The sequence below is a fragment of the Sycon ciliatum genome, chromosome 1 (genome assembly GCF_964019385.1).
Source record: "Sycon ciliatum chromosome 1, ocSycCili1.1, whole genome shotgun sequence".
Lineage (NCBI taxonomy): Eukaryota > Metazoa > Porifera > Calcarea > Leucosolenida > Sycettidae > Sycon > Sycon ciliatum.
The window spans coordinates 60396285-60416056 of record NC_088643.1 but is presented as its reverse complement, the minus strand read 5'-3'; the positions used below and the strand labels follow the sequence as shown (position 1 = coordinate 60416056).

The 19772-nt window shown below is 45.0% G+C and overlaps 1 protein-coding gene across 2 annotated transcripts; it reads left to right on the top strand.

Annotated features, from left to right (window-relative positions):
• Positions 1-835: 835 nt before the first annotated feature.
• On the top strand, positions 836-18106 carry LOC135804691 (CDAN1-interacting nuclease 1-like). 2 transcript variants are annotated; one of them, XM_065318615.1, is made up of 11 exons: positions 836-1156; positions 1317-1362; positions 5560-5624; positions 7576-7636; positions 8462-8534; positions 9080-9159; positions 9683-9732; positions 14550-14617; positions 14845-14910; positions 15881-15986; positions 16721-18106. In XM_065318615.1, the coding sequence occupies exons 1-11, from the start codon at positions 1062-1064 to the stop codon at positions 16842-16844; spliced, it is 834 nt and encodes a 277-aa protein (XP_065174687.1). In that variant the 5' UTR covers positions 836-1061; the 3' UTR covers positions 16845-18106. The 2 variants fall into 2 exon arrangements, with proteins under 2 accessions (XP_065174687.1, XP_065174686.1); XM_065318614.1 differs by having other exon boundaries at positions 14505-14617.
• The last annotated feature ends 1666 nt before the right edge of the window (positions 18107-19772 follow it).

Below are 19772 nucleotides of genomic sequence, written 5' to 3'. Positions count from 1 at the left end.
ACCAGTGCCTTACTTGTAACGTACCAATGTACAATGAACATGAGTATTTCGACAACACATCTAAGCCTTACCGTCAAGAAGGTGAACTCGCGTTCTTCGCACACTGTTGGCAAGGGCAAAGAGATACGAATGGATCTATTAAATCCGAATAAAATCAGCACACGTTTCCGTAAATGAAAGGGTGAGCATAAGCAAATGAATCGAAGGAAACTGGTCAACTCAGAGATCACCTGTCATTGAGTATTCCGTAAAAGGAAGCCTCGACAGCAGAAAAGCTAAATTTAGAAAAGAGATCCTGTCAGCTTTTCCATTATTATTTTATTGTATTCCACCTAAAATCAGCACACTTTTCGACGAAAGAAATGAAAGAGTCAACACAAGCAAAATTAATGAATCAAAGGGAACTGGTCAACTCACCTGTCATTGAGTAATATTCCGTGAAAAGAGGTCTCAGCAGAGCCGAAGCGAAATAAGCCAGGACACGAAATATCCGAAACAGCTCATGCAAGAAGCAGTTCCAAAGAAGGAAGTTCCTCGCGCATGCACATCCGAAAACGGACTGCACGGCATGCAACACAATGTCTGCCGTGCACGTGCACAGCACGCGGCTACCACCCGTTGGTAGATCTAATACCGAGCACCTTACGTAGAAACTTACGTAGCCTAAGTGAAGTACCGAGCACCTTACGTAGAAACTTACGTAGCATAGCGGTGTCGTTTTTTCTGCCATGTGAACACAATAATAGAAAAGCTGACAGGATCGCTTTTCTAAATGCAGCATGTCGAGCTAGAGCTAGCGGCGATTTCAAATCAAAATCAGTGCATGCAGCTAGCTGCCTCTGGCCAAAAACTCCTTGCGTCGAGTTGTATTGTAGTTCTGTATCTACTATCTATTACGGTATTATTATGAAACAAAACTGCGTGTGCACAGGCGGCTGTTGAAGAATGAGATGGCTTCAACTGCCCCTTAGAGAATGTGACTTACCGGTACACGATTATAGAATTGCTCGCAATACGATCTCCATTGAAGTACGAATAGCAGTGCAGTATTCAATTTTGTAATGAAACGCCAGGTGTATTTGGAAATCGTGTCAGCGATGCGCTTGACTGAATCCAGAGACAGTATATTGCAAGAAATCATGTTGAACTATCCGAGGTAGGATTGTCGTCTTCTCTTCTACTACTATTCATGAAATACCGGTAATACCGTAATGTGATTTCAATCAATTGTTTAGAATAGGAATCCCTTGAACTCATGAATATTACAAGGAGTGATAATTTTTTTAGATATTTTGTTCTGATTTCTTCCTGCACAGTGTAAGTCGTGATACTCTTCTCAGCATCTATGCTCATCTCTATCAGGTAAAAGTTATTTTGCAGCATAATACGCATTGTCTCCACAGTTTTACATTACATGAATAAAGTGTACACAAATGTCGATCCAGCTCGAGCAGTATTACTGATTGCGGTTATCAAATTGTTGTCTCCTCGCCGTTTGTTCATAATAATTTGAAATTTAATTCCCGTAGCTATGCAGAAGACGTTACTTCAGTAACGTCTGGCGCTAGCCAGGGTCCACACAGCTTTAATTCCCGTAGCTATGCAGAAGACGTTACTTCAGTAACGTCTGGCGCTAGCCAGGGTCCACACAGCTTTAATTCCCGTAGCTATGCAGAAGACGTTACTTCAGTAACGTCTGGCGCTAGCCAGGGTCCACACAGCTTTAATTTGGTGTTTGTTTGTTTGTTTGTTTGTGTCACGCCTTTTGCTATCCCGTATCTGTCCCGTACCGTACCGTACCAGCATAGACAGCTGGTCACAATATTTTTGTTTGTTTGTGCCATCGACATACCTGACGCTATCCCGTACCTGTCCCGTACTATCAAGAGTACGGTACCATCAAGAGAATGAGTATATATGCGAAGTGTATCGGGGGAATGCATTCAGTGCAGTAACATTTTGTGTGGATTTGTGTGCGAGGCCGAGATCCCACTAACAGGCTGGCTGGGCCGCCTGTCGACCAGCCCGGGAATCGCATGTAGGCCGATAGCATAATAATTTTACCGTATATACAGTCATGTAGATGTATAGCAGGGAGTCATATTATGTAAACGACTCCCTGCTGTATGGGGAGATTTTCTGGAAAGAAATACGAAGTAGGGAGACGAGTAAATGCAATCAGAATGGATGTTAGTTGCCGTCAGTATAATAAGAATAAGAAGAACGCCCGTGATGGGCAGAGTCAGCGCTGGTCCCAGGGAACGTCAGGACAGACATCCCGTCGACTCCAGAACGCCCGTGATCGGAAGAGTCAGCGTCGGTCCCATAGCTATGCAGAAGACGTTACTTCAGTAACTCATTGAAACGTTTTTGCAGTACAATGATGTAGCTAGTCAAAGGAAAAAGCATTTCCATCAGTTCTAACAACATGCACGATGAGCTAGGCAACAAAGCATAGCGCAGGGCCCTGAGCTTCCAAGCTCTCTCGTTTGGTGTTTGTTTGTTTGTTTGTTTGTTTGTGTCACGCCTGGCGCTATCCCGTATCTGTCCCGTACTGTAGCGTACCAACAAAGACAGCTGGCCACAATATTTTTGTTTGTTTGTGCCAGGGAGTAGTACAATACCGGTATTGTACTACTCCCTGGTTTGTGCCATCGACATGCCTGGCGCTATCCCGTACCTGTCCCGTACCATCAAGAGTACGGTACCATCAAGAGAATGAGTATATATGCGAAGTGTATCGGGGGAATGCATTCAGTGCAGTAACATTTTGTGTGGATTTGTGTGCGAGGCCGAGATCCCACTAGCAGGCTGGCTGGGCCGCCTGTCGACCAGCCCGGGAATCGCATGTAGGCCGATAGCATAATAATTATAACGTATATACAGTCATGTAGATGTATAGCAGGGAGTCATAATTATTATGTAAACGACTCCCTGCTGTATGGGGAGATTTTCTGGAAAGAAATACGAAGTAGGGAGACGAGTAAATGCAATCAGAATGGATGTTAGTTGCCGTCAGTATAATAATAATAAGAATAAGAAGAACGCCCGTGATCGGCAGAGTCAGCACCGGTCCCAGGAAACGTCAGGACAGACATCCCGTCGACTCCAGAACGCCCGTGATCGGCAGAGTCAGCGCCGGTCCCATAGCTATGCAGAAGACGTTACTTCAGTATCTCATTGAAACGTTTTTTGCAATACAATGATGTAGCTAATCAAAGGAAAAAGCATTTCCATCAGTTCTAACAACATGCACCATGAGCTAGGCAACAAAGCATAGCGCAGGGCCCTGAGCTTACAAGCTCTCTCGTTTGGTATTTGTTTGTTTGTGTGTTTGTTTGTTTGTTTGTGTCACGCCTGGCGCTATCCGTATCTGACGGCAAAAAGCATAGGATGTTATAAATTTTTCAATTCTCCTATTTTTTTTTCAGGCATATCCTGGGATTCGAACCCGCACTATCGCCCTACATGCATTCCCCCATACACTTCGCATTCATACCCATTCTTCCAAGTTGCTTCACGTTATTATCTTGCGTTTGAAAGCCCTATTTGAATATTGCGGGCAGCTAGACGGTGTCGTATTACCCTCGATCGTACCTGTCCCGTACCTATCCCCTACCGTACCGTGCCATCAAAGACGGCTGGCCACAATGCATATTCAAATAGGGCTTTCAAATGCAAGATCACAATGTGAAACAACTTGGAAGAATTAGTATGTATGCGAAGTGCATCGGGGGCTGCATGCAGGGCGCGCGATAGTGCGGGTTCGAATCCCAGGTTTTAAAAAAAAGTATTTTTTTAAAGAAAACATCCCTATGCTTTTTTTTGCCTAGGTCATCAAGGCAAAAAAGCATAGCGTAGGGCCCTGAGCTTCCAAGCTCTCTCGTTGAGAGTTGATGACTCATTTCCTTTCTCGGCACAACACAAGCAGTCTTCGGCAATAATTATCTAGGATTCTAATTTCTCAATCTGCGGACAGAACTGTTTCGTCCTTTGTAGACTCTTCTTCTAACGTTTAGGGCTATGTCCTTCTTCAGGAAATGACAATGTCTACCAAGGCAGAGAGAGGACATGTTATGGTGTGACATCATCATGTACAATGTAGGCATGCAGACGAAAACGAGTCTACAGTCCATTTCAAAACTATAGACGCGTAGTGTTTTTGAAATATTTCAAATTTGGCTGGAACGTTTTGAGAATAGTTTTCGGAATATTGCTCAGGTCCGCTCCACAATTACTCTCAAATAGTTTCTTAACGATTGGATAACAGACGCCCGATTAGGAAAAATTTATGCACAAAGTGATCACAGATTTTATGTGGTATATATGCTGGCATAACGGTTTTTGCCTAGGTACGCGTCTATAGTTTTGAAATGGACTGTAGTGTTTGTTGACTTACAGTACTGTCGGGCGCCGAAGAACGACCCAGCTAGAATTTCACCAAGCACAGCGTACCAAGGTATACACAGTCACTCAACTGTACATAGACTGTAATACATGAAACGGTCTATAATGTAGGCTAGGAGGCTGACCCCCCAGCTCTTCGGCGACCCACAGTACTGTAGTCATACGGAGTCTGAAGAAAAGACTTTTGGACGGTCTGCACTTGGATGCCGATTGGACCATGGCTTGGTGTTTAGAGCTTCGCTGTCCGATTCCTTTTCAAGTCCCGGTGGTGACGGCCAGGTTTTCTTCAGACTTTTGGATACGATTATTTTGGTGATGTAGTGCGTACAAGCGAGATTCAGCTGAGCCAGATGGGCTAGTCATTGGAGAAGGAAACGCCATGGTGACGGTCTGATGTTGCAGCACCGGCTTCCTTGAAGAGTGTGCCACGGCGGCCGCACCGGGCAGGCCTGGTCCGGTTGGTCAGGTTATCGCCAGACCAACTTTTTGACCACCAACATGTGTTTACTACTGTGGAGGGCATGGCATGTGTATCCACCATATCGATACACAAACTGTATGAAAGGCCACAATCAAAACCGGCGTCTGGCGGTCCTGCCGGGTGTTCAGTGAGGACAAATTAGTCGCAGCTCCATCATATACGTCTTGAAATCAAATGCATGGAATAGCCGCATGCTGTGAAGCACATATCCCATGCCAAGGTTACTATGTACTTGCTCAGTAAGCGTGTACACTCAAATGTGTCTTATCCGGGCGCCTCATATACAGGCATCTTCAGCTTGAGTTGTTTTTGACAAAAGTACTTCGATTTTGGAGGTTTTGAAGTCCTAGTGAAGCAGCGGCGAAGGTCCTACCCGGGAAGTTAAAAACATAACAATCACGCACTCACAAGCAAGGAGAGTTCCAAGTTCTTTAACCTTCGTATGCGCAAGTGCTTATTTGTCACTGCCAACCTGTGTAATCCACACATTTTCATCAATGGATTCTTTTTTATCCTGAACATGTGCAATACGGGCCAAATAAACTTCATCAAAAACTGGTATATTACAGGATACATGTAGATGATCTGTCCTGAGATAATCAACACAGAAACGAGTAGAACCATCTTTCTGTTTCTCTTCATGTGTGCTTGCTCGTTTTATTTGTTTGCAGAAGCAAACAGTCCAGACGCTACCAAGACACCGCCAGTCAAGTGCCATGGAAACGTACTACCGAAGGTAGGAGTTGCCTTTAAGACAACTTTTCTAGACTGTACCAGTTGATTGGTCTCATAACTTGCTAGAGTAGAACATCGGTGGGCATGATGGTGTGTGCGTGTGTGTGTGGATAGGTGCGCTTCATAGTGCAGGCAGAGATCGGCTAAAGGGTTGGCGGTTATAATAATAATACCGGTTATAATGTCATCAGCTTCAAAATTCGAAAGCAAAGGTATCTTTTCCACTCAAAATAAACCGGATATAGGAGTGATCTGCCATAGCAATATGGCCCAACTTCTGCGAAAACCAGGCTTAGGGTGAAAATCATTTTTTTGAGAAAAATGATGTTTTGTAAAAAGGTTGTGTCGCGTGGACGCTCGAGTGCAGTGAAGTGGAACAAAGAGAATCTCGCTTGTTTGAAGAAGTAGCAGTCATGGCAGGAAGGGTTTCAGCAGTCAGGGAAGTCAAAGGGCTTCCGGTAGAATATTCCCTGCTACTCCTCTAGTCACAACGAATAGTTTTTGAGCTGGTCGAACGGATTCCATCTCCTTCACTCAGGGATGGCGAAATTTCTGCGCTAGCTGCTGCCTGCGGAAAATGGTGAAGAAATCGTCTCCAGTTAGAGTCGTGATGGCGATAGCGAGGAGAACCTGGACGACATCGACCCAGCCAGTCGAAGTATGGAGATACTAGCTGTTTCTGGGCCTCACGCAAAGGGGACACGCGCAGCAGAGCTCATACGTTTGCAGCAAGTTCACGAGGAAAAAGGCTAGAAGCGCAGTGTGAAAATGTTTTGAATTGAAGTCCTTGGCGATGAAGTGCTACTGAATGCCAGGCGAACGAGCGAGCAGATCGAGAGGCCTCCACTCGAGACTTTCCTCGCTGGACAGCTAGCTGCAAGGCCTGCCAAGGGATTGACGTACGGCGTGCCGAGATTTCACTTGCTGGTCAGCACCAAGCAGACACTGCAGCACGCGAGCACACTATCACTATGCGCATACTACGAACAGTGGAACAGTTTGAAAGGCCGTGTTCTTGCTTGTTTTTGAATAGTTGTACTAGATTCACCTTTCAAAAGGTGCCATCTCAACTGGAGTCGGGTTTCCTTGTGGTGTGTAGCGCCAGAGCATGCCAGTACATGTATGCAGCCCCAGAATGTGCTGAGTGAGGAGCAAACAAAATTCATGCAAAACTGTGCATGGCCACTACAGCCTGCAGCACCATGGACCAAGGGCCCTTGAAGGGGCCACAAGAATGTCAACAAGCCTGCCCTCACATGCCTACCTTGTCATGTCACCTAAACAAAAATCATTCATGTCTCTTCCTTCACTCTGGTGGATCTCTCTTCATTTCTTTCCTGTGATAACAATTTTGTGTTTTTTTTGGATTTTTTAACACAATACCCTGGTGTGTTTGAGATACTTTTAATACCACTATGAGTCGACCCACACCTGTAATATTTTGTCTCCTGACCTCCCATGCCCAGTAGAAGCTGAAAATGGGAAAAAGTCATTTTGTGAAATTTCACCCTAAGCCTGGTTTTCGCAGATTCTGGGCCATATATCGTCTATTGTGATCAAATTCTCACTTCAAGACCACTCAATTGCATACATTATGTATCGTTTATGGTAATTGGTGGCACCTACAGGAAGCTTTGGGAAACTGAGATTGTGTAAATGCTGTGCACTACAGCAGTGTGGTCATAGAGTAGATGCAGGTTGTTATTTTGTACTTTACAAGTCTCGGTAGGGTATTTACATGCTTGATGCACGTCTCTTTGTGTATGCCATCATGACTAAGTCGTAAAGTTATCACTGTACATACTTTGAAGTACAGTACTACCCTGTCCAATCATATGTAGTGATAATCATCTATGGTGATCCAATCACACTTCTTCGTGCACCAACGCTGTAACAGATCTCTACCTGTATACTTATTTGGATGGTGCTGTACTCTCTTGCTTGCCGTGTAGGTATTTGCGTGAGAAAGAGGACAGTCCCGAAGGATCTGTACTGACACAGATGGCGAACGAGGTAAAACTTCATCTATCCCTTACTGTCTCGATCTATCTATAGTTGCACTCACTGAAATCCGACCCGAAGTGCGAACTGGCGCCCTGGACCAGTTCCACTGTGCTATGCAGTATACACGTGTACGTCCAGCCGCACTCTACCACTTGCAGGGCGTCAACGGCCGTGCAAGTTGAGTGCGCCGAATATGCACTTCGGGTCGGATTCGCCGAGCGCAAGTGTACTTCCAGATCTAAAACTAGCCGCCAGGATCAGGGCAATGCCACGCACAATCAGGCATTATGTACCAGTGTACATCTAGTTGTGTATCGCCTGCCATGTGCTGAACTCAATCACAAGTGACAGCGCCTGGAGAATCGGTATGTATCATCCAGAAGAGGCTGTGGGGTTTTGTGAGGGGTATAGAGGAGGCTGTTGTTTTATGAAGAGGCCAATATGCGACCTCTTCACAAGAAGAAAAAGCTCTTCGAAAAGTCTATTAGTGAGAATTATTTGAATGCCTCCGGGGTCCTTACTATCCGGACTCGACCTGTATCTTTCTGTCTCTACAGTTGAATTTTTTACGTCTTCTTCTTCTTCTTCTTCTTCCATGTGCATGTTTATGCTGAGAATGAGATATAATCAAAGTGTGCTTCTCAGACTAGCAAGTCCATACACCCACGCGTAGGTCAAGCGTATGTTTGTGCACTCTGTATGTATATGTTTTTGCACCCACGCGTAGGTCAAGCGTATGTTTGTGCACTCTGTGTGTATGTTTCTGTTCACTTATTTCTCCCTGCTCCTTTTTTTTCACCCGTCCCTTCTCTTCTCTTCTCTTCTCTTGGACAGGTATGCTTGGCGCCGACTCTTCTCGCGAGGATCATCCTGGAGCGATACTGTTTGCATGAGATGAACAATCCATGTACGTACTGCCGTACAGCCGCTTATCTTCTGAAGCTTCAAAAGTGAATGTTGTGGTGAAGTTAATGTTTTCCTTGTAAACAAGACTGCCAATTTTCTGGTCAATAGTGCTACAGTAAAACCTGTCGAGGCGACCGCCTTTTCTAGAGGACAATACAACTTGGACCAAGGGATATTATTTCCAGTCGAATAACCATGGATACGGAGACCACCTGTACACAGGGCCCACATTTTGTAGGTCCCTTGCGGTCAGCCTAGACAGGTTTTCACTGAAAAATCATAGAACAAGAACGTAGTCCGTACCTGCCCACCATGCCGATTAGGCCTGGACCGTCCCGATATCGAGGGTGGTAATAGGCACCCAAAAGTGCATTAGTCGTATGCCTCACAGCTACATTTTGTATACATTTCATACCTAGGTATGTCGTTGTCCCGATCTCATGTTTGCAATGTTTGGCAGGTATGAAAGTCATTGTGATAGGGTTTTAATAGTCCACTGTCCTCTTATGGCACCTCGTTTGCCTTTTAAATTCCCTCCCTGTTCAGCCTCTCGGTCCCTGGTTTCCAAATGGATAGCTCAACCGCCGCTTATCCCTGATAAAATACTTGCAGCGGAGGTTCAGCAGGTGAGTTGTGACTTTGCTGCAGTATGTCACCGCGTGTGCTCTGTGAACTACTTTTCAACTGTTAGTCCCAATGCTTTTGGACCATCCTGGTAATACCCACCGCCGTGTCCCACTGTTGCCTGACCTCCCTCTCTGATCAACAACCAAAATTGCTTTGTTGGGAATGCATGCACTGGTGCCATGTTGTCGTGTCGTTACTGGCCGCTTTAGACTCCAGTCTTCCTGGCTCACTTCCAGCGTCCAGAATAAGGCTTGTTTGGGCTTTCGGAGTGTGCATGCATTGCACCAGCATGCACTGTCATTGTTCAGGATTGTTTGGGCTTTCGGTGTGTGCACGCGGCACTGCACCCGCTTGCACTGTCGTGCAGGATTGTTTGGGAATCCAGAATTTCATGCCCTGTGCGTTTTTGCCTGATGGAGATGTTGTTGTGTCTGTAGTTATCACTGAAATATCCATCTTTCTGTTAGATATCAATCATTGGTGTGTCTGGTGCATCTGGTGTATCTTGCTACTTCTGATCAGTGTGTTCTGCAGGATCCCAATTATGGTCCTCTGGTGGACAAGATCAAGCAGTATCCTCACAGCATTGTGTGTTGTGCCACACCACTTGAACACCCACACGCATACCGCTGAATTAAAGGGGAAGTTAAGGCAAAAATTAAAATTTCACCAGTTGTAGTCTTCGGGGTGCTGAGTCGAATGGTCGTGGTCCGAGGAAGCTGAGACGCTCCCTTCCTACTTGAATCCCAATCGAACTCGCGCACTTCCACCGAAACTGGGTGACTGCGCCCTACTAGATGGGGATTTGTATGCAAAATGTCACTAAAAGCGCCATTTCGTTCTTATAAAAGCACGGATGACCGCGATTGGCCCATATGTTGTAGTCTTTTGGACGCTGAGTCGACTGGTTTTGGTCCGAAAAGGCTGCGATGCAGCGTTCCTCCTTTATTCCCAATCGAACATGGTTGAACAAGTGGTCACGTGCTCCTGGGTGCCCAAATCACCTGGTCACTACGCCAGGAGGCGACAACTTTCACACCAAGGTTCAACTCGAGTTCAACTCGAGTGACAGGACTGCACCCAAAAAGGTCAAAAAGGCTAGTAAGTTGTACCCTGCAGGCACGGTGACCAGCTGACTGGTGTACGCAGGAGCACGTGACCGCTTGTTCAACCATGTTCGATTGGGAATAAAGGAGGAACGCTGCATCGCAGCCTTTTCGGACCAAAACCAGTCGACTCAGCGTCCAAAAGACTACAACATATGGGCCAATCGCGGTCATCCGTGCATTTATAAGAACGAAATGGCGCTTTTAGTGACATTTTGCATACAAATCCCCATCTAGTAGGGCGCAGTCACCCAGTTTCGGTGGAAGTGCGCGAGTTCGATTGGGATTCAAGTAGGAAGGGAGCGTCTCAGCTTTCTCGGACCAAGACCATTCGACTCAGCACTTAAATATTGTAAATAGAGAACCCCCGACACAAGCGTTTATCACAAAAGGTCATTTTTCTTTCTTACTGACCGGTTTCATCTTGTTAAAGAATCGTCAGAGTGAAAGGAGAAAAGAAAATACATGCTATTAGTAGGGCCAACTCACTTGGCCAAAACTAACTATGATACAAGTGGACCCATCAAAGCCGCTGGGAGCCCAAAGAGGCGCAGGGGTAGGGGTAATTGGATTGTGATCATGAAAGCATGCAAATGGGAAAGGTGCCGTGTTGGGACTATAGTATACAAATTTTGTTATAATACAGTACACGGGAAGTTTTGGCAGTGTCCAAATTTGGACACTGCCAAAATATTGTAAATAGAGAACCCCCGACACAAGCGTTTATCACAAAAGGTCATTTTTCTTTCTTACTGACCGGTTTCATCTTGTTAAAGAATCATCAGAGTGAAAGGAGAAAAGAAAATACATGCTATTAGTAGGGCCAACTCACTTGGCCAAAACTAACTATGATACAAGTGGACCCATCAAAGCCGCTGGGAGCCCAAAGAGGCGCAGGGGTAGGGGTAATTGGATTGTGATCATGAAAGCATGCAAATGGGAAAGGTGCCGTGTTGGGACTATAGTATACAAATTTTGTTATAATACAGTACACGGGAAGTTTTGGCAGTGTCCAAATTTGGACACTGCCAAAATGCAGGCATGTAAGCCTGCAAAAGTTTTGTGATTAAATAAAGTATGGAGGAAGAATGTGGAGAAATGCTAGATCTATAGTCTCTAAAAGCTTAAAAGACGAGAACGTTTCAATATGAGAGTTGTTTTGTTCTACGAAAGAAGATCTCTACGTTAGAAGTTGAGAAAGATTCTTCTAATATCGTTTTTAGGCGATTATTTGCAAAGTGAGGATGATAGTCAGTTACAAAAGTAATCTTACGTCTATCTCTATCAGCATGTTTCTTACTATTCTGTTTAGGTATAACAGAAGGTGACGGCTCGATACTTGCGAAGATGCGAGCCAAGAAACGGGGTGGATAGCCTCTGAGACGAAGTCTGTGCCAAAAACGCTCACGAATAACAAGCACATCACATAGTAATGAATTTGTCCTATTATAACGAACAAGTTCAGCTATAATAAAAGAGCGGAAGTTTGACTTTGGGTGATCAGACTTGAAAGGAATATAGAGATATGCGTTTCTGGGTTTTTGGTGGGTCCGATATAACATGTGGCAATTATTCTCTGAAAGTACTTTGAAAATTTCAAGGTCTAGGAAAATGCACTCGTCACTAACGTCTGACCAAGTGAGATGTATGTCAGGAAGTGTAGAGTAGAGAGATTGCTTAAGTGTGTCAATGCAAATGCACTCATCGATAATCATAAACAAATCATCAATGAATCTATCAAACAGGTAGATAGACTTTTGGAAAAGTGCTATAGACTTCTTTTCGTGTATGTAAAGAAAGACATTTGCGACGTTTACTGCCATAGGTGTCCCCATTGCCATGCCGTGTTGTTGGTGGTATAAAACATTTTCAAAATTGAAAAAATTGTTTTCCAGAACAAAAGCAATTAGTTCGACTAAAAGGGTCCTTAAAGGATGATCAAGTGTACTAAGGAACTGATCAAGGGCTGCAGTAGTATCGGCCCAGCTCATGTTGGTGTACAGACTAACAACGTCAGCAGTAACAAGTTTACTGTTAGCTGGAAAAGTTGAGCTTTCAAGTTTAGAAGATAAACTATACGTATCTTGAAGAACAGTGTCTGTATGTTTACCAATAAGAGTCTTGAGATGAAAATCAATAAATCTAGATGCTGGCGAGGTGCAATATCCAATACAGGAGACAATAGGTCTGCCTGGGACTAAGCCTGCCACTAGTTTTTTATGTATTTTCGGAAGCATATAGAATTTAGCTGGTTTGAAAGGGAAACAACTAAATAGTGCACTCGTGTCGGATTTGGAAAGAAAGGCAGAATGTTTTTTGCAAATATTTGACAATTTTGAGTGCAATGTATCATGCAAAGATTGGTTGTCAGCAGACATAACAGCATAATATTTCTCGTCAGCTAGTTGACGAAAACCTTCTGCTAGATAGTCGTCTCTATTTAAAACAACAGTGCCAAGATTCTTATTTGCGTTGCAAATAATGATATCTGTTCTGTGTTTAAGACAGTTGTATGCTGAAAACTCACTTGGTGTCAAATTATGAGAACGTTTGCTTGTAATTTTTGCAGTAGCAACACTGGAGGTAAGCCTATTACTGAAATCAAGAAGCGAATATTCGACATCTGGTAGAGCAGTGGGTGGTACTTTCTCTGAAGGAAGGTGAAATTTGCGGATGAACGAGCTATTGGACACTGGAGGTCCCATTCTAGCAAATAAGTCATTCCATCTAGCTCTACGTGTTAGTGAGTTAATATCATTCAATAGTGAAACAGAAGAGGGAAGGTACGTACTAGGACGAAAACTAGAACCATAGCCTAGAATTTGTTTTTCAATTTCAGTGAAGGTAAAACGAGAAAAGTTATGAAAACCAGAGTTAAGAACATAAGTAGAATGGGTACTTAATTTTAAGTTCCAAACAAATCTTAGTCTTAAATCTCTTATCGACTTCTGCCCTTTGGGGGGCTGACTTTCCTTCTGCCAGACGAGGCCTTCACCACAAAGTTTTTTGTCTTAGTGGACTTTGGTTTAGTGGGCTTTGGTTGATTAGGTATGGTTTTCTTCTGTTGGACAGCATTCCCTTTTACTTGGCGAGCCACTTCCTTTTTAATTAAGGTGCCAATTTCTTCTGTAGTCGGTGGGAGTGCTGTGACGTCCATGGGTTTTACTGGTTGTTTTGGTGTTTTCCGCTCAGCAATCTTAGAGAGACGCAAGTTCTTTACTATGTTGGTAGCACATTTCAAGCTTTGGAGGTAGTCGAAACGGTACAGGATCATGCTTGCAAAGTCTGCACCTTGCTTGTCATCCAATAGCGTTGTCACAACATCATCCATGTCTCTCTTTGCTTCGTTTGTAATTGTATTGGCTCTATCGATTTTCTGTTTACAGCTAGCTATGCCGGTGTCAACGTATTCGGTACACTCGTGAAGCCTAGCTTTATCAGACATTTTGGAAAACTTGTTCAGAATGTATTGCTCAAAGACTTGGCTGGTAGACTGAATCTGCAGTTTGTCCAATTTTCCTTGCTGTTCGATGACAATTTTCTCACTTGTAGCAATGCGGTTTATGCACCACGTCACATACCTCTCGAGTTCAGCGTCCGGTAGCGGTGAGGCGCCAAGCAGGAGCGTTGATGGAGGGGAGTCAACATCTTTGACATCATCATCTTTGACATCATCATCGAAGATCACGTCGTCGTCATCAGCAGGAAATCTAGTGCGTTTCGGTGGGCGAGGAGAGCCGTCTGTAGCGGGTTTCTGTCGGCCCATGCCGAGTTTGGCCTTAGCGGAGTCCATACCGAAGGGTTTGGAAAGCTTGAGGGAGGTCTATAACGGAACTTAAATATTGTAAATAGAGAACCCCCGACACAAGCGTCTATCACAAAAGGTCATTTTTCTTTCTTACTGACCGGTTTCATCTTGTTAAAGAATCATCAGAGTGAAAGGAGAAAAGAAAATACATGCTATTAGTAGGGCCAACTCACTTGGCCAAAACTAACTATGATACAAGTGGACCCATCAAAGCCGCTGGGAGCCCAAAGAGGCGCAGGGGTAGGGGTAATTGGATTGTGATCATGAAAGCATGCAAATGGGAAAGGTGCCGTGTTGGGACTATAGTATACAAATTTTGTTATAATACAGTACACGGGAAGTTTTGGCAGTGTCCAAAATGACCTTTTGTGATAAACGCTTGTGTCGGGGGTTCTCTATTTACAATTTTTGCCTTAACTTCCCCTTTAAGTACGCAACTGGTCCATGTCTTTTTCCTTGACGTATGCACCTCAAGCTCCGTGGGGCTGGAATGCGAGCTGAAACTCCAGGAGAAATTGGCTGCTGTTGGTGCAGCATTCTGTGGTGAGCTTCCTACGCACATTACATCATGCAATCACGTATTCTATGGAGGTGTAGTGTGTGCCAAAGCTAATGTCACCTTCATAGATTTAAGATCAATGCAATGCGATGTGCAAGGAGATCCTTTGTGCCCCAGCTACTACCGGTAGCGTGACTATGGCTAGACGATTCATCCCACGCTACTTGGTATCCTCCTGATGTTGTTCTCTGGTACATGTACATGCTTGCAGATGAAGAAGAGCTGCAAGCCAAACAATACCCGTCTACGCCCGATGTCAAGCTTGAAGTCCCAATCGGTGAGTCTACCACTTTATAAAATAGTCAAAATCCAATGCGACCTTGCAATGGCACGAAAATGCCACGCCCTCCCCAGCACTATATCCTTCTCTGCTGAGCTTATGCGACACATAATAGCAATTTTTTTAACCTGAACCTGATTTCCATGGCAAGAAGAAAGGCAATGGTTGATCAGTACACATGATCCTTGCACTTACCTTTGCGCTGTGTGCACGTCACACCTGTGCGCCAACTCAAATTGTTCCACAAGATATTCTCCAGAAAAAGTAGAAAACAGACTCTCGTTTCGTCTGGTGCACTCAGCCAACAGGAACTAAATCATCACCTGTGGTCACGTGAAACCTGACAGGCATCCACCTGACACAACCTTGCCACACACTTGATCAACTAGCCACTATCATGACCCGTGAGGGCCACCTTCGCCTGTGCCCATGAACGAGTATGCTGTCCCACTTTACGATGGCCAGGAAGCCGTGTGTGCCGCTAGCTTGCACCCGGGGAAAAGCTCATTCAACTAACTGCCGGACAATCTAGCATTATTGTTTGTTCAAAGACATTATTCTATGAGAAGTACAAAGGTGGCAAATGAAATCCAGCCCCATGAGTATAACAGCCCCGGGCACTGCGCCACCCTAGCACTATGAGTGCTGGGCTGTCAAGTGAAGACAACTCTCGTTTGCTCATCAGGCTGAATTTCATTTTCCACCAATGTACAAGTACTGTCCTGGCCAAAGAAATCCGACCCATGAGTCAAAAGCAGCGTCGCGTTTCCATTTCAATGACATCATGCGTGGTCCAAAAACCAATCTGAGGGCTACAGGGCATGAGCATTGGCGCTGCTTTCGACTCGCGGGTCGGATTTCTTTGGCCACGACTGTAGTACTGTACCGTGCTGCCCGTCGTCCATGCTACACATTCTCACTGTGTGCTTTCCCGGTGTACCTCGGGTGACTTGTTTGCATTGCACAGCTGTGAATGGTTTTGTCATCAACTGGATTGAGAGCAAGGCAATGTTTGGCGATGAGCAGACAATATCTGGGCACCTGCAAGACCAGCTCTGGAACTACAGAAATCTGTAAGGGTGTTGGCCGGTGCCGCTGAGTGCACACTTGACAACTGTGCTTGTGCTGGATGCTAATACTCCTTGTGTGTATGTAGGCTATAACTTATCGACCTGTTTAGGATGCGTATGCCTTTGTCTTACAAGTACTTTACAGTGTGTGTGTGTGTGTGTGTGTGTTGCATAAATGAGGTCTGTTTGTGGTGGCGCTGTCCCCCTGTGGCTAGTGTAGGATTTCACTTGTCGTAACTTTCTTGCTTGAATTGCATGTGCGGTACGGTGCTGCTCAATGCAATCCAGTCGCGTCACTCAAGTACGCGCCGGGTGCTGTGCAGCCCTAACTAGACCTGCCAACGCTGGGCTGCGAAATGGTGCAAGGCGCAAACTTGGCTCACGCGACCGGATTTTATTGAGCAGCACTTTACTAGCCTGTACTAAGTGTGCAATCAGCTCTACTTACAGTCAAACCTGTTTAGGACAAACACCAAGGGACCGATGGTACTTCTTCATGATAACGGGAGTTATTTTTATCCATATCTTATACGCAGGGAGTACATAGTGATTTATCCAATAGTGCTGTGAATACTTGTTATTCTCAGCGAGGTTTCAGTGCCATGAATGCCGTCCAGCTACGGCAAGTGAATACAAGGCCAATCATTGTACCCTAGACTATACAGTATCTCTGGCGTAATACGTGCCTTCGTGTCTGCACTAAGTCTTGTTCTCTGCTTTTCGTAACTGATGTGTAGATTCGGCCCTGGCTTGGTCATCTATTGGTTTGGGTTTGTCGAGGAGGCAAACCGTCATCAGAAACAAGGATTCCTGCTTGCGGACGATTTCCCCGAGTCTATCGTTCTGATGGATACAGCATAGTGCGTCTTGTGACTTGCCGTGCCTGAGTTGTGTCTGCCATGTATTCTTGGCTTCAATCAGCTGTGTGGTGTAGACCAGGCTAAAATCAGTGATGGTCAATTCAGCAGCCTTGCGAGCTGTTGGCTGGTGTAATCCTAGCACAAGTTGCTATGTCTAACATAGCAACATAGCTTCATCGACGGGCATTTTGAAATGGAAGTATCCTTGGCTTGGTTTCCTGTAGTAGGTTTGCCGAGATGCGATATATGCACTCCTAACTGGGCTCCATGAGCTCCAGTACAGTATTACATGCTGTGATGTGTGCGCTCACTGCTAGCTGGTCTCTGTGAGCTACAGTACCGCACTACATGCATGGTATGACTTGTGCACTCCTGACTGGCCACCATTAGCTACAGTACCACGCTGTATGATATAGTGTGTGTGTGCACTGCTGGCTGGTCACCATCACTCAGCACCAGGACTGCACTGACAGGAGTCTGTATGATATGATGTGTGCACTCCTAGTTGGTCTCCATGAGCTCCAGTACAGTACTACATGTGTTGATGAGTACCACACTACATGGTATGACATGTACACTCCTGACTGGCCACCATTAGCTCCAGTACTGCACTGTATGATAATTATAGTGTGTGCACTGCTAGTTGGTCTCCATTAGCTCCAGTACCACACTCTATGGTACGATGCGTGCAATGCTGGCTGGTCTCCACGAGCTGCAGTACGGTGCTACGTGATTTGACGTGTGAACTGCTAGCTGGTCTCCGTGAGCTCTACAGCATGTTTATGCTGCACAATATACATGTGCTGATGTGTATTCTCCAGCACATGTACAATGTTGTACTGTGACGATTACCATCCTGGGTGCGCTTCCTCCACAAAGCGCATCTGCACCGTCTTTTCATACAGTAACTTTCTATTTTCTTCACCCATTTGTCTGTGTCCTCTGGAGCAAATGCACAGCTTTCTTACAAAACTGATGACAGGTTGCCGTTTTTGTTTTTATTTTGTTTTTACTTGACAATAGACTGAACTACTTTGAGTCCCTAGCCCTGAACATGGTTTTATAAGCTTTTATTATTTAAATATTACTATTATTATTTTAATTTTTAGCTATAGTCAATAGACCGTTTCACTACGCTGAGGCTGTGTTTACATGAGAGGTTTCAATCTGCCGTGTACACTCGTTGACGTGATGCATTCATTGTACTTGACCGATAATTGAAGTTCCCACCAGGGAGTCGTATAAACAACTCCCTGGTTCCCACGTAGTCTTGCACTGTGAAAACGTACCAGTCTTTTTTGGTAGTACATGTCGCATGTATGTAGCTAACGAGCTTTCGCCCGTTGTGGAGCGCTTGGTAGATGTCCTCTCTCTCTCTCTCTCTCTCTCTCTCTCTCTCTCTCTCTCTCTCTCTCTCTCTCTCTCTCTCTCTCTCTCTCTCTCTCTCTCTCTCTCTCTCTCTCTCTCTCTCTCTCAATCTGCCGTGTACACTCGTTGACGTGATGCATTCATTGTACTTGACCGATAATTGAAGTTCCCACCAGGGAGTCGTATAAACAACTCCCTGGTTCCCACGTAGTCTTGCACTGTGAAAACGTACCAGTCTTTTTTGGTAGTACATGTCGCATGTATGTAGCTAACGAGCTTTCGCCCGTTGTGGAGCGCTTGGTAGATGTCCTCTCTCTCTCTCTCTCTCTCTCTCTCTCTCTCTCTCTCTCTCTCTCTCTCTCTCTCTCTCTCTCTCTCTCTCTCTCTCTCTCTCTCTCTCTCTCTCGCTCTCTCGCTCTCTCTCTCTCTCTCTCTCTCTCTCTCTCTCTCTCTCTCTCTCTCTCTCTCTCTCTCTCTCTCTCTCTCTCTCTCTATTGTAGTCTCTGTTGTTATTACCAATACAGGGTGTAATCAGGCATGGCGGTGGCCTGGCATGAGCCAAACTTCCTACAAGCTGATAGTGCATGACCGTACAAAAACATGTCTTATGTCGAATCCAACTTGGAGAATATTAGCATACCACTGGACTATCAATTAGTTCAAAACTATCTTTCAGCGCAACATTCCCGTATTTTGAAGGGCAACAATATTGGATTCACTGGAAAACATGTGACATGCACTGGCCTTGAACCACTTTGGACCAGGCATAATCAGCATTGAAATTTTTCTGTACAATTCTACTCGAGGCCAGGAAACAGGTCGACTCGAAGTACAGTAACTAGTTCGCAAATGGTCAGTTCAGTTAAATATTAATTAACTGTTTGGATGAGCAGGCTGCGTAGGTCAGTTCAGTATCTGTGAAATCTGCATGCAGTCCGTGCGCCAAATTCAAAAAAGTCGTCTAGAAGTTGCACTTTTATTTGCAACCGCGGGAAATTTGAGAGGTCTGGAGAAGAAAATTCTCAATGGGACTCAAAATTGACAAACAAGACGACGACCAGCGCTCGAGCATAGTACCTTTTCGCCATTCCTTCGTGCACGATACCGATTCTAATTGATAAACACTACCCTCATGTTTCGTTTCATGCGCAACGGACGAAGCGAAGTGTCTTTTTTCGTCCACGAAAGAAAGGTGAGGAAATTGCCGTCTTCGCGACACCCTTCGGATTATTTAGTGGGGCATTGTGGGCCAAGGGTATTTTTTCTTTTTCTTTACAACTGTCCCCAGGTACTGAGACGGCGCTGATATCCTAGGAGTTCTGTTGGTGCAAAATGCCAGGTTACTGACTTATGGCGAGGTTTGTCCACCCAAAAATATGGGAGATTTCTTGGATAACATACACACATAATACACACATAATACAGTGAATGGTATTGCAGTGGGCATCCAAAACAGTTGAACCAAACCAATATAGTATGATACCTAGAGGCTAGGCACACAAAAATCACTCAGGGGACGCAAGTCCCGGGGCCTTGGTGCGTCATTACACCCTGACATTGA

What these genes read in the sequence shown, in the direction of transcription:
- LOC135804691 (XM_065318614.1), top strand. Translation starts at nt 1,062, where the DNA reads ATGAAACGCCAGGTGTATTTGGAAATCGTGTCAGCGATGCGCTTGACT. An exon ending in TCTATGCTCATCTCTATCAG is followed by an intron (nt 1,363 to 5,559) that starts GTAAAAGTTATT and finishes ATTTGTTTGCAG; the next exon opens with AAGCAAACAGTCCAGACGCT. An exon ending in CAAGCTTGAAGTCCCAATCG is followed by an intron (nt 14,911 to 15,880) that starts GTGAGTCTACCA and finishes TGCATTGCACAG; the next exon opens with CTGTGAATGGTTTTGTCATC.